At 33.3% G+C, this 15,849-nt stretch overlaps 1 protein-coding gene across 1 annotated transcript; it reads left to right on the top strand.

The window, feature by feature from the left end:
• The first annotated feature begins 5,000 nt into the window (after positions 1-5,000).
• On the top strand, positions 5,001-15,548 carry LOC131601789 (BEL1-like homeodomain protein 1). Its single transcript, XM_058873684.1, has 5 exons — positions 5,001-5,237; positions 5,347-6,378; positions 7,955-8,328; positions 8,439-8,499; positions 14,520-15,548. The coding sequence occupies exons 2-5, from the start codon at positions 5,503-5,505 to the stop codon at positions 15,216-15,218; spliced, it is 2,010 nt and encodes a 669-aa protein (XP_058729667.1). The 5' UTR covers positions 5,001-5,237; positions 5,347-5,502; the 3' UTR covers positions 15,219-15,548.
• The last annotated feature ends 301 nt before the right edge of the window (positions 15,549-15,849 follow it).

Genomic DNA, 15,849 nt, shown 5'->3' with positions numbered 1-15,849 from the left:
AATTTGAATATATTGTATTGAGATGAAAATTATTAAAGTTAATTTTCGAAGAATGAACTTCTAACTTTCATTGAACGACCACCAAAAAATAAACTCATTAGAAAATAACAATCTAGTCTACTAAGAAGAGGGTTAAATTTTTAACTATGTAGTTGATTTGAATGGAGAAATATGATATTTAGATTGAATAGTTCTTGAAGAGAGGGTAACATTGAAAGCATTAAATAGAGGGTAACATATCTAAGTCTTTATACGTGCGTCCAACTGATATTTTAACATATGCTTGACCAAGACGCTTCATAATCAAAATATCAGATATTATCTTATCATACTCCTCTTGAGTTCAAATAATCATATATTATAATTAGATTTGCATACTCTTTACATAATAGAATACTTTTAATCTTTTCATTATCTTTTTACACAAACAGCATTATAATTTAAGAATTATTCTCGTACATCTTATTATTATCAAAACTAAAAAATTCCAAGCATACCATAAACATATCAAATTTGACGCAGTCGGAAACACTACAGATTAGTAAGCACTAAATCTAGAATGAAAACACATGATTGCAAGCCAAAACTTGTTAGATAAGCTATGAAATCCACCAGAAAGAGAAAAATACGAAATTTTACTATGATCAAAGATAACCTTGATGGCCACACTTAAAGGTGTTTAAATACAGAAAAAGAAACACTAATGGAATTTTAATCCAAAACAACAATGAAATAGAAAAAATAAATAATAGATTAAGAAGAGCCCCAAAAAATTGCAGAAAATATTAAACTGCTCATTTTGGGCCTGAAACAACCTCAGATGGCTTAAAAAGCCTTCCTACATCAGTCTCCTTCAACTATGAAGAACTCAACCACAAATTCTCTTCTTGATGAAGAGCCCCATCTGTTTGATATTTATGAATTTCAGCAACATTGAAAGTATTGGATAGATTCATGAAATTCGAGAGAGCTACCATATAAGCACTATCATTGATCTTTCAGATCACTTTGAATGGGCCATACTTGTATGGTTACAACTTACTGTAAGTACTAACTAAAAACTTCTCCTTACGCAGAAACATAATCACATCATCTCCCATAATGAAAGCTTTAACTTTCCAACATTTATCTCGCATATCAGACAAATCATTTGGTAGCTCATCTAAGGTTAATTTTTTGAAATCCTCCAGGATCCCTAACTATTATTTTGGAATTGTTGTTTCCTCCTTTACAACACTCATCAACCCTTTAGTCTCTGCCTGATAGAATTGAAATTCTGGTATATCAGACTTCAGATGTCTTATGACTTGTCGAGATATCTGATCTGAATAAAACACATAGGCAAGGTATAAACATACATATACAATACTGAAAAGTAAATGACACATCAGAATTGTTAACATAATTCGATGTATAACAACACCTACCTACTCCGGGGTCTACAAATCCAGGAAGGAAATTTATTATTAGTAGTATCAATTCGAAACCTCTTTCACTTCCAATCACCGCAATGATGTCTCATAATAACAATCCCAGTTACTGATATTGACGACCCTTTACCTCAATCTTCAATTACAAGAAATACTAGATTAAGAACTTCTTAATCAAGAATACTTGATCTTGCTTAAAAGCTTCGATCAAGAATAGTAATAGAAAATTACAACTCTATAACATCATTCTTACTCTCATATCAACATGATATTTGAGAGGCTCATACATATCAACTCTCCTAGAGAGTGGCTTACAGACTCAACCCTAATAGTATGAAACTTTACATTTTGGCTGTCCCATTTCCTATGTTACAATGCTTTTATTTATAACCTTTTCCCAACTGGATTTGGACTTCAAATCACCGCATATCAGCTACTACCAATCTGCAGAAACTTCTTCATAAAAATAGGTCTTCAATCATAACCTTCCTAATTTATCTCCATAATTAGAAAGTGCATATTCTTCTTGATTCTGACTTGAATCTTCTGGACCTTTAAAATGAACGCCACATAGGACTGCATAATATTCCAAAAATATTCTGCATCTGTTAGATCTTGAACCGATCCAACAGCCTAGCCCAAACAGTCACGATGTCGAATGACTCTGCATAGGAAATCTTATCGAACTTGTTTCTCCAGACGATGAACCATTTCATCTCAACACGTTCCTTCATATACTAGGACTTCTCGCTCAATCTGTTCTTCTTAGCAAGTTAACACATCTTATTTAACATATTACTTCTATATTTGTTTTACTAAAATTAATGCCAATCAACAAAATAGAGAACTAACAAGAATAATTTAATTTCTTTAATAGCCTCATTAAGCTCCTTTCCACTCTGTGTCATCACTAAGAAACTAGACGTCTTTTCTCCTGGATTCTAATCAAAGAGCAAAATAGGAGCCATAACAATTTATGTGTGCCCCACGTAAACATCATCACGTTATCCCGTCCTCGATAAGCGATATCATAGTCAAACTGCCACGACCTACAAAGTAAAATATGACAAACATCCATATCAAGAACATCACAATATACCTCTTCTATGTAATGATTTATGTTGGAGATAGGAACTCTACAGGCTATTGTTACTCAAACTTGGGAGTCCTTGGTTACCCCACTGAGGGTGTATGACTTCTCATGGGATTCTGTGGAAAACTTCAAATAATTTACCAATTTCTGTGACACTAGATTCTCCATGCTACCACTATCCACAATCAAATTACACACATTGTTCTTTATAGAACAGTGTGTTTTAAACAAATTCTTGCACAACCCTTCATCTTTAGATGCTAGTAAAATTCTCTGCAACACAAACTTTACCCTCTCATCATGTTCTTCCTCTACAAATGCATCCATTGCATATTCATCATTCTCAACTACATGTCCTACTATTATCTCTTCCTCTTCCCTTTCTTCCACACCAACAAAGACTCTCCTTGTTTGACAAACATTTGATCTATGACCTCTTCAATTACAACGATAACACAAGTCTCTGATGGGTTTAGCATATGGATTATTCTTCCTATGGACTAGTTATTTACCCTGCCGGACACCGCTAAGGCTGTTAGTCCTCTTATTCTCAAGGTTGGAATTCCTAGTTGCTGCACTCTTTTCCTTATCGCCTACTAATTCAAAGTTATTCTTGTGCGAACACCTAAAAGGTGAGAACTTTCAAGTATTTTTTCCATCAATTTCTGCCTTCAAAGCTAGACTAGATTCCTCAACCATGACTCATACAGTCTATAAACCCATATTCTCCTGCAAAGATCCCTTTAAGGCACAGATGTATCGAGCCACTTTTTGGCTCTTTGATTCTCCCAATTCCCTACGCTTAGAAAGATGCTGGAACTCAGTTGTGTATTATGTCACAATTCACTTGCCATAAACACACTCAATATACTTCTTATAGAGAATCTTTTCATAATCCTCGGTAAAAACGGCTCCAACATCAATGATTTCATTCTTTGCAAAGTTTTGACTTGACCTTTCCTTTGCCGCTGCATATGAACACCAAGTTTATCCTACTAGATAGTAGCAGTACTCTTCAGCCTGATCGTCACCGTCTTAACTTGCTAGTTCTCAGGGACGTCCATAATGTCGAAGAACCTATTAACCTTGGTATGCTAATCCAGAAACTCCTCCACTTCCATCGTTATATAGAATAATGAAATACCGGCTTTCACTCGATTATCATGGTTATGTTGATTCCTATGATCAAATACCTCTTCCTCATAGGGTTCTTCGTCTTTAGAACTCAAATTTTCAACAATAACAACATGATGATTGTCTCCACCCTGCGAAACCCTAACCTGTTTTCCTCCACTGTCTCTTTGCCAATTCTAGTTGTTATTGACGCTGTTCACCTGATTTGCTAAATTTGTCATCTGTTCAGCCAAAGCAATTAGAGTCGCGGTAATTCCCTCAAAATGTGCTCTAGTCACCGGTTGATCTCCCATGGATGATCAAGTTACAAAAAGAAACCGGAGAAAACCTTCTCTGATGTCACCTGACACAGTCTAAAACACTACGGATTAACAAGCGTTAAACCTAGAATGAAAATACAAGATTGTAAGTGCACAAAATACTGAATTTTATTATGATCAAAGATAACCTTTACGGCCACACTCAAAAGTATTTAAATACAGATAAAAACACTAATGAACTTTTAATTCAAAATAGAAATAAAATACAAAAAAATCCTAATAGACTTTTATTAAAAAAAATACAAAAAAATATTAAAATACTATTTTTTGAATCTGAAACAAGTTAGTGAATGTCCAAGGCATTTGTTTTTGGATTGTCGGATTGCCGAAGCGGTTTGGAAAGATATGGCGTCATGGATTGGTATGAATTCTATTAAGATTGATGAATTAATGGAGAGTTTTTGGGTTTGGAGTAGTTGTTGTCATCAAAATAAAGTAAAGAGAAGTAAAGAGGGATGCATTTGGTTGGCTATAATTTGAAGTCTTTGGTTGAATAGAAATGGAATTATATTAAAAAACTCTTCTTGCAACTCAAGTGATTTAGTTTAGAGTTGTAAAATGCTTGTTTGGAGATGGTTGTTTGTCGGAAAAATTACTCATCCTAATTGCAACTTCATGAGTTTTGCGAAAATTCTTTGTATTACTTAAGCTAGGTTCAACTTTGTGGGTAATTTTCTTTTTGGCTTTCTTCGCCTTTTATAACCGAGTTTATAGAACTTTTGTTCTAAATTAATATAACTTGCTTAAAAAAAAAAACTCGAACGATTTAAAAAGACTTCCTACGTCAAAATCTAACCTTGAGATTTTCCAAACTATTTGTTCTTAACAACCACTTGAATCCAATAAATTGAGTTCGTATTAGAGTATCTTGTATAGAAAGGTATAGCCACCAACACTAGGCGTGAAAGTGTACAACAAAACTAATCCCAAGCTGTCTATTAAATGTAATCCCTATTTAACATAATATCGAAACATAAAACGGACCACACCTTTTAAATCTCACCAGTCATCACTCATCCACCATCTCTATCTGTCCTTTTAAATACCATACCTTTTTTCCACACCCAAATATCACTTGGACAAGAAAAAAACACTCTCACACACACCACCAAAATCCAACCAAACCAATCAATCAAACTCCATTTTCTTTTATAGCTTTTTTCTTCTTACCATCTTTCTTCACTCCTCGTGCGCAAAATCCATCCTTGTAGCTGCCTTTGTCTACTAATTAATTCCTATTGGTACCATCACACTAAAAAGGTAAAAAACTGGTTTGTTTCTTCAATATTATACACCTAATATAGACACATATATGGTTATTTGTTACTTTATTTTTTTTTTGTTGATTAATCTTATGCTTGTTTCTCAGTTTTCAAGATCAAATTCTAGCAAGGAACGATAACCAAGTTTATAGATCAAGAAATATAAACCAAAAAGAAATGCTTATATTGATTTGTTCATAATCAACATGATACGTTAAAGCTTCTTCCTACGGATAAAAAAGAGAATAAATTTTCTGACAGATATGGCAACGTACTTTCATGGAAGTAGCAACGCTTCTGACATCCAACCGTCGGCAGAAGGTATGCAGACACTTTACCTTATGAATCCAAACTACGTAGTACCGTACTCTGAGGAAGCGCAAAATCCAACACAAAACATGCTTTTCGCTAATCCCAACGCTACCACAAACACTCCTCCTTCACCTCACGCGCTTAATGCTTTCAAATTTCCCCACGCGCCTTCTTCACACAATCAACACAACCTAGTTGGATTTAACTTCCATGGATCCAACTCCACCGACAGTTCAACACAGCCGTACCAAGCTTCCGGATTCCACTCCTTCGCCTCCTCCGCGGCCGACACACCTCATCCTCCTCATCCCCAGTATAACACATGGGGATCAGGTAGTTTCGTATTACCTGACCAAACTGTCACGGCGGTGACAGCAACTAACAGATCAGAAAACGTTACTGTTGCCGCAGTGACAACATCTGACGCGACAGAATTTTCGCCGCCACAAATAGCTTATCATCATCGGCCAGTTTTTCAGCGCGGTTTGTCTCTCAGTCTTTCTTCGCAACAACCGCCTTACCGGTCATTTTCTGGCAAGGTTGAGGCATCTCGTGGCAGCGGTGTTGTTTTCGGGTCGAAGTATTTAAAAGTAGCACAAGAGCTTCTTGATGAAGTTGTGAATGTGGATAAGGGAATCATCAATGGAGAATCTGTTGAAGGAGAGAATACTAACAATAATGATAGAGAAAAGCGAAAAGCGAATATTGAATCGAGTTCAAGTGGTGCAAGAGAAAACGATGGAGGGAAACAAGTTGCTGAGTTAAGCACTGCACAGAGACAAGAACTTCAAATGAAGAAGTCAAAGCTTGTTAACATGCTGGATGAGGTATATACGTTTATATTACATGCATGTAGTAATAATTAATAATTAACTTTCCACAAATTTTGGGATTTCAATAATTATTATGATTCGTTTGGAAATATTGTATTCAATATTCATGTGATCTTGTGAAAGTACAATAGTACTTGTTAGAATATAAAAAAAATTACACAAATGTGTTACAGTATTATGTTATTTGGAAGATTCAGCTTTTGACACTCAATTGAATGAATGAAGAAATAATAAAAGATTGTGACAGTGCAAAGAAGGACTGAAATTGACAGGATAGTCAGATGGGGACAACTTCTCTACCCATCACAAAAAGTTGGGTAATGTACCTCCAACCAATCACATGCTACCATCTAACTTTAATACATTTAATTATTTATTAAATACTATAATTAATTGTTGTTTTCAAAGCATTTTACAAAGGAGGTAACCTTACCCAACTTTTTGAGTTGGGTAGATAAGAATTCACCTAGTCAGATTTCACTTGTTAGTTGTGTTTAGAAACTGATCATAACAAAAAAGCCATTTGATCTGGTGAATGTCAGAGAATAATTTTGGGTTGGGCCCATTTGAGTCAGTTTCATGTTTATTTTTGATAGTTTGAACTTTGAACTACCGAGTGAAGCCATTATTGAATGAGAGTGGGAAAAGTAAAGGTTACTTTAAAACATAAAATGAAAAGTAGTTTTCATAATTCATAAACACACTCATATTGGGACCAAACTTTCTTCTTATGAATGTCATTTCATGAAGTGTCTCAATAAAACTTTTTTCTTTAATCAGATCAGCACATACTAATATATCATTAATTAGTAGGAGTTTTGAATTTTTACGTAGTTTTTGGTCATGTGAAATAGGAGTCTTTAAGTTTGATCGAATTGGTCTCAATCAATCTGACATTATGTGGTCTCGATTATTTGGAAAATATAGAACAAAGCTATATTTTGTCCGGAAAGTTTGGCGGCTAAGCATTGATTGTCTACAATTATTAGCTTCGCATGAAAGTGAGTACATGCTCATGCATCAGATTTTATAATTTCTTTAGTTGATTGGGAGTTGAACCCGCTCAAGTAGTTAAGCAATTAGGGCCATAGGGGTGTGTTAGATGATCAACTATCCTTTTCTTTTGGCAGGTAGTCGTGTCCATCTTCTTCTAACTTGCTCTCATTAGAGAACATTGTGTCTGAGAATTTAGTATAGTCTGAAAAATTAGTTTCGTTGGCTTTAATTTCTTTTTTGTGACGGTTTAATTTTTTCTCTTTTATTTGTTTTTCTTTATCGTCTTTAGTCCGGGTTATAGTTTTTACACAATTCTAGTGCTATTAACTACTTTTTCATCTTCTGTAACTTTTTCTTCCTTTCATTTTAGTATATGTTTCCTACTTTACTATTAAAAAAATTACTACAGATTTACACAGAAATCTGAGAGGTCATGTATTTGATCCCAGATGATAATGTTTAGCTTAGTGATATCAATATCTTGTCGGATAAAATAAGATTTTTAAATATTATTAGTTGTGATTTTATTAATTAATATGATGTTTGAATAATTATTTTCTTATTTTGCATGCAGGTAGAACTAAGGTACAAACAATACCACCATCAAATGCATAGTGTGATATCATCATTTGAATCCGCTACAGGTTACGGAGCCGCAAAATCTTATACATCCCTTGCCTTGAAGACAATCTCAAAGCAATTTCGAAGTCTAAAAGATGCAATCGCATCCCAAATCAAGACAACTAGCAAGAGTTTGGGCGAAGATGATTGCTTAGGAGTTAAGTTAGAAGGCTCTAGGCTTAGGTATGTCGATCATCATCTCCGACAACAACGCGCATTACAGCAACTTGGAATGATTCAGAATAATGCTTGGAGACCACAAAGAGGATTGCCTGAACGAGCTGTTTCGGTTCTTCGTGCTTGGCTTTTCGAGCATTTCTTGCACCCGTTAGTATTTACTGCTCGTTTTGTTCTTCATCTTTTCATTACAACATTCTTTTGATATAGACAATTAAATTCTTGTTTTCAATTTATGAGTTTCTAATTGTAACATGCAGATATCCTAAGGACTCTGATAAGGTTATGCTTGCAAGACAAACAGGACTTACTCGGAGTCAGGTACATTCTTAGAACACCTTAACATTATATATTCAACATTTTTTCTTCATGTTTTTAATTGATACATGACTGTCACTAGATTTAATTCATATTAGAATTTCACTTTTGTTTCTCTACCAAGCCAAAATATGGATTCATACCATTTATTGGAGATCCTAAGAGTGATGGGAGCATAGTAAATTAAAAGTTTATGATTAGAAAGAGTGTCTCTTATGATGCAATCCTTTATTGAGTTAGTCATTAAACTATCATCTAGAAATAATTCATCTTATTTTAATTTCAACAGTGCAGTTTAAAAAAATTTATATTGGATCTCACAACTTTATCTCATATATTAAATTTTATTTTAATTTAAAATGTTAACTTAAATTAATAAAAACAAATAAATTAAATTAAACTTAAATTTTTATATCAATAATTAAAATTAACCTTAACTACATGACAAATATAATTAAAACGATTAAAAATAAATAATATCACATAATTAGTGAAATTTAAATTTCATCATCCTCATTTCTAAAATGTTTCCAAATGTACTCCACAAGATCTGTTTGAAGTTGTTGATGAACTTGTTTTTCAAGAAGACTTGTTCTTCTTTATAGTCTTATTGCAAGATTCATTAAATATCTTAGTTGCTGAGATGTTGTTACCCACATTATCTTAAGAGGAATCAAAATCGCCTCTATATGTGTGTTGTTTATCTTCAAAATCAGGTTGTGTCATATGATGCAAGCATATGTGGTATGCTTGATAATTTCCATGTGTTTGACACATGTGGGACCATGTATTGAAAAATAGAGGTTGAAGCATTCTAAATGTCCACTCCACATCTTTTCTAACAAATTCTTGATGTTTTGCAAATAGTTTTATCGTTTCTCCTTGTGATATTGAAATGGTCTTGACAAATATAGCCTACTTCAAATATGTATAATATGCTAAATTATACCATATATTATATAGAGTCCTATTGATTGTATATTTCATTGTGGGAGCTTGTCCTTCCAAAATATCGTTAAACACGTTGGATTGCTGCACGTTAATGTCTTTGTTTGAACCTGCAATACTAAAAAATGCATGTCAAATCCATAAGTCTTGTGATGCCACTGCTTCAAGCATATGAGTTTACCGTGATCACCTCGACAAAATTGTCATTTCCATGCAACGAGACATATTTTCCACTTTCAGTGCAAACAATCAATGGAACCAGGCATTCTTAGAAAGCCACGTGACTCTCTCATTTGCAAAAGATGTTCAAAATCATTGTTGTTAGGCCTTCTCAGATACTCAGTTCTACATACCTCATTCACACTCCTTTCAAATCACTTTAAGCACTCAATTGTAGTGATTTCACTAATTCGAGCATATTCGTCTACAATGTCATCAGAAGATCCATATGCCAACATACGAATAGAAGAAGTGCACTTCTGCAATGATGAAAGACCCATTTTATCTGTTGCAGTAACCCTTATTTGAAAATATTCATCATGATTTCCAAGAGTATCTACGATTCGAAGAAACATGTGCCTATGCATTTTGAACCTTCTACAATCGAGCATCTGTGTAAACTGGATTTTCTAAGAAATAGTTATTGAATAATCACCTCCTCCCTTCTTCGCGATTTTGGTCTATCAATGTTCTTCTCTTTGGCCTAGAGGAATTTCGAAATTGACGTACTGTTGGGTGAGAATATGGGATAGAAACAGTCCAGAGAAAGGGGGATGAATAGACACTTTAACAAAAATTACTCGGTCCATTCTCCAAAATGGATAGTCAGAGGTTTTTCAAAAGTGCATGCGGAAGGTTTAAAACAAAAATAGAAAAATTATATATTTATTGAAAAATATACAATTCATAAAACTCACAGATTGTTCAAAAATGAATAATTGAACGATTGTATATTACACGAGATGTGTCCTATACGATATTTCAATTATCATCGGATTCAAACAGCGATAGTTTTTTTCAGAATTTAATCACTACTTAGACACCAATTCTAACAAAACCTAACCTTTTGTAATAAATCACTACCAACTGAATAAATGATAAATTACGCTAAGAATTGAAAACCTAATCATACAATATGCTAGAAATATTAAATTCGAAAGTGAGAGAGAAGCTTTGGGATATATAGTTGTTTGTCGTTCGTCCTCGTTTTGCCTACTCCACTCTTCAATAGTTTCCCATTGGAACTTGCTTTGTTTGTTCCTTTTATTTTGATAAGTATTGCAAGAGTTCATAAAATCAATAATCCACAACATTACTGAGATTAATAATTCTCCTATCTGGATCTTGACTTGCATACACCTTAATGCCAAACTCTTCTGCATAATCTTTACTCGATTCACGTTTCTTGAATCTTCCAGATTCACCAATCTTCTCACAGTATTCGTGTGTGGCAATCACTCCTTGATCCCACCTATTTCTTGGGTGATGACCTATTTAAATATTTGAGAAGAACTCCACATTGTAAGTAGCATTCGACATAGTCACTGCCAATCTTTTTTCACTTGAATTTTTCAGCATCAATGGCAACAGCCTCAATCTTGCAAGCTTCCTAAAAATATTAACCAAACCATCAAGAATTATTAGTTTCAAGACAACGTCTACCTCAATCAATTACAAATCTCTCATGATCAAGATCTGAAATCAAAACTAGAGGTTGATGATGAAATAAATTTGTTTGCAATAGTTTTTGAACTTTCAAAAGTGGGAGGGTGTTGATTGAAAAATTGTTGTTAGAAATAGGATGAAAAAAATAAATTTATAGGTGATTGATATTAAGCACACAAATGGATGGAAAAAGTTAGTTAGATCCGAGTCAATAACATTTCATGGTTTGAGTCAAATGAGCAAATAAAGTAAAACAAGAAAACATAAAGATTTTGACCCATTTCATGTTTGGTTCGAATCAAGTATAAAGTGTGATTTGAATCAGAAGGCCCCTGATTCGAATCAAGTACAAAGAATGATTCAAATCAATTTGAACAGAGCTAAAAGAGAAAAGTGAAAAAACTAACTAATTTGAATCAGGTGTAAAGTCTTATGCGAATCAAATGAAGCAGAGGTGACCTAGATCAGTCTGATTCGAATCTAGTGCAACTTGTGATTCAAATCATAAAGTTTCCTGATTCGAATCAGAAAGCTGCCAATCAAGTTAAAATTTTAATTCGATTCAGAACATTTGAAAAACTTTGGTCTTCCTCTATTCAATTTGATTTGAGTTTGGATATGTACATGATTCAAATCATGCACATAAAATGTCAATTTTTCACGCTTTTCAAAATACTTTGAGATTTTTCTTTCCACCTAACTTGAACAATAACATACATGGTTATTATTCAAATGACTCATGAAATTGACTAAAACCATCATCATCAAATCGCAAATATAAAAATTGATTTATGCATTCTAAAAAATGAATTGATTTAAACTTGATTCAAATATGTGAATTTATGAAGGAGACTCTCTAAATAATAAACAAAACATGAAAGTGATAAAGCAAGCAACAAAACAATCGTATTGGGGTTCTGCCCTTGAATGTATTAGGGACATGGAACTTCAATCTCCCCCCTTTTTTATGCTAGGCAGGCTTTCACTTGGAGTTGAGTCAACTTGAGCCAAAAGCAAAAATACTTGTGCTCGCCCTGAAACATTGCATACAAACAACACAACATAAAACCCATAAAACAATTCTAGACTCACATTACAACTTCTCCCCCTTTGGAAACATCAAATAGAGATAGATCGAAATTAGTCTAAAAACTAGATAACAACCACAGAACAAATAATTCCAAATAAACGCATGAGCTAAAAAGCTAAGAAGAATATACAAAAACAAAGATCAGACACAAAACACGAAGATGGACATGCTACGTGCAACAAAATGCAAAATACACATGCAACAACGTTCAACAACATACAATTAAGTGATCAAAACTATCGATTAAAGAAATATTAAATAATGCATGAACAAGTATACAAATGCTTGAATGCATATAATAAACAACACACATTTAAAAAGACTTTAAATGCCAAGAAGAATAATAAAAAACTTGCTAGAGATGATTGAGTAAAATAAAGAAGGTAATAAGCAAATCAATGAACATATAAAAAACAAACACACACAATGATATAAAACCAGATACAAGAGTTATACAGACATACCAATCTAGTCGGCAAATTTATGATTTGTTTCAAAATAGTGTTAATGAAAACAAAATATACATAGAAAATGAAACTAAACAAAAACTCTCATTCTATTTAAAGCACGAGGAATCAAAGATTCTCACATCCCTACAGATCTTGTGAAAGATTTCGATGACAATGATTTTGTAAAAATGTCAGCAAGTTAACTTTTAGTGTTAACATATTCGAAAATAACATCCCCTTTTTCAACATCATATCTAAGAAAATGGTGTCACATCTCAATGAATTTAGTTTGTGAATGAAGTACTGAATTCTTAGTGAGGCTTACCGCACTAGTACTATAACACTTAATGGAATGCAGTCAAGTTTTAAATTATAATATAGAAATTGTTGCTTTAGCGACAAGACTTCTGTATAACTATCAGCGGTTACGTATTTAGCCTTGGTGGTAGAAAGAGAAATACTATGTTGCTTCTTATTATGTCAATAAACTAAACAGCTTCCAAATAAGTGACATTTACCACTACTACTTTTCCTATCTTATTTCCACCTTGCAAAATCAAAATAAAAAACCTAATAATCTACAGGCACTACCTTTAAGATACCAAAGAACGTGTTGGGAGGCTCCATTAAGATACCGTTAACATGCACACACTAAACATGATATTTGGCCTACTCGCCGTTAAATAGAGTAACAATCCAATTATTCCTTTATACCTGGTTATCTCGAAATCCACTGCTTTCTCGTCTTTGTCAATTAGCACATTTGTTGTCATAGGTGTTGAGATACTTCTCGAATCTTTCATATCGAACTTCTTGAGAGACTCTAAGCAGTACTTTTTTAGTGAAAGTTCCTTCTTAGACTTGTTTGATTTGCAATCCTAAGAAATATGCGAGTTCTCCCATAAGGGACATGTCAAATTCGCTGCGTCTAGAAAAATCATGACAAAGAGATTCATTAGTAGAACTTACATATATTTGAAATAAAAGAATATGACTTACTTAACATTTTAAAAGCAAAAACTATTTAATGCAAGGCGAGTTTAATGAAAAAAATTAATGCAACTAAAACATAATTTTAATGTAAAATGCAAAATAATTTTGATGCATATGAAAAATAGTTTTGATGCATATGAAAAATAGTTGAATGATCATGATGCAATGAAAATAATTAAAATCAAATAAGATAGATAAAGTGCAACTATACAAAGGTAAAGGAGAATGAAACCGTATCAATTACGATGATTTAGGACTTAACTTTCTGCACAAGTAAAATTCACAAATAACAAAACTAATACAGCAAAAAGAATCCAATACGATCAAAAATATGATTGAATGCATTTTTTTTACTTGTCTTAGAGAATCCATTAATATTTTCTAAGACAAATTAATATGTAGTTAAAAAGAAAATTGAATTCAAATACAAGGAAATAAAATTGCATGAAATTAAAGACACTTAAAAAGAGAACAAGACAACTATTCTCTGTAACTATTATATATCATTATTCGATATTCCTTTCTCCATTGCATGCTTCATGAGAAATGTAATTTCCTTTTATATCTTTTGAAGAGCTATGGAGTATGGAGTTTCGTTGGGATATTGAAATAAGTGTTGTGGTTGTTCCTTCGGAAGACACTTCTTGAGAAACTTTGACAGCATCTGCATCCATCTCTATTAGAATGTACTATAATTCTCTATCATTGACTCGAATCTTTATCTCTTTTAGAGTCTTTGTTCCAAAGGAAACATATGAAGAATTTGAGGTCTCTTTGTTGGAGATTTGCAATTATAGATAATTTTTCAATATATTGACATGGTAGGCAATGAATATCAACATAGAAGGTCTTTGACATTGTTTAAGTTTATAATGCAGGTGTCTAACTGGTTTATAAACGCCCGAGTTCGGCTGTGGAAACCAATGGTTGAAGAAATGTACATGGAAGAAATAAAGGAACAAGAGGAAAAAAATGGATCCAAGGATAACGTCACAAATACATCAAAAGAATCAAGCAAAGAGTTATGGTCATCAACAAATGCTACACAAGAATCAAGTGCTACAAAAATCGACCAAATCAACGTGCTTAATTCGAAAACAGAAACCTTCAACAACAACCAAAACACTTCTCCAACTGAGATTTCAAATTCCAACAACTCAATCTCAGTGTCACCAATGGAAATGAAGTCTAACACAGAATCCAACACAAAGTTTGACAAAAATGGTTACCCTCTATTGAGTGAAAATGAAAACCATGGTGGTGGTTATGGATCAATATTCTCAATGGAAGATATTGGAAGGTATAATGTAAGTGAGCAACTAGCTCCTAGATTCCATGGAAATGGTGTTTCTCTATCTCTTGGACTACCACATAATGAAAATCTCCCTCTCTCTTCAACCCAACATGGATTTCTCTCTCATATGGGAGGGAGGATTGAAATGAGAGAGAATGAAAATGAGTTTTGTGGCATTAACACTACTACTCCTTCTTCTCATTCTGGCACAAGTTATGAGAGTGTTGATATTCAAAACAAAAAAAGGTTTGCTACACAGTTATTACGTAACTTTGCGAACTAGAAATCATGATGTGCTATAATGATTTTGATAAGCCTGTCAACATAGTGTATAGTTAAGATTCAAGTTGATTTTGAGAAGATATATGTGTTGTATATGGTATTGGAAAAATAAATAGGTATGTATAGGAGTTGAATGTGTTGTTTGGATTTATCTATGATTAAATACATTTATGCGTTAATGTGTAAGATTGATATTTCCTACATGCATGTAAGTTTTGATTCTCGTACGGTTTGAAATGGAGTGGAAATCATGAAAGCTATAAAGATGTACACACTTTTTGAATGCTTTCATTAGATCATGGGGTTTGGATGGAATTTATATATTACTTATTGCAAACCTTATTTTGGCATGTATGCACAAGATTATCGTCTTTTTGAACAGAAATAATAATCGTGAAATATATGTTGGCTTTAGAAAATTGTAGTTACTTATTGTTTCGATCACAAAATAAGAATATTTGGTGCACTGGAGTAGAATGGGGTGGATTGCTATAATGGCGCGTGATATGGTTTATATGTGATAGACGTTTGAAAGTGTCTTCGTTTGATCTGAGGTACTTTGTAGAGAGCCGTCTGGTCAGATTTGACCGTAGCTAACACATTGGTAGTTTGGATCAGATGCTTTTAATCGA

The sequence above is a fragment of the Vicia villosa genome, linkage group LG5 (assembly GCF_029867415.1).
Source record: "Vicia villosa cultivar HV-30 ecotype Madison, WI linkage group LG5, Vvil1.0, whole genome shotgun sequence".
Classification (NCBI taxonomy): Eukaryota; Viridiplantae; Streptophyta; class Magnoliopsida; order Fabales; family Fabaceae; genus Vicia; species Vicia villosa.
The sequence above is the reverse complement of the archived record's forward strand: the minus strand, read 5'-3'. Positions and strand labels throughout refer to the sequence as shown.

What these genes read in the sequence shown, in the direction of transcription:
- LOC131601789 (XM_058873684.1), top strand. Translation starts at nt 5,503, where the DNA reads ATGGCAACGTACTTTCATGGAAGTAGCAACGCTTCTGACATCCAACCG. An exon ending in TTGTTAACATGCTGGATGAG is followed by an intron (nt 6,379 to 7,954) that starts GTATATACGTTT and finishes TTTTGCATGCAG; the next exon opens with GTAGAACTAAGGTACAAACA. An exon ending in TTCGAGCATTTCTTGCACCC is followed by an intron (nt 8,329 to 8,438) that starts GTTAGTATTTAC and finishes TGTAACATGCAG; the next exon opens with ATATCCTAAGGACTCTGATA.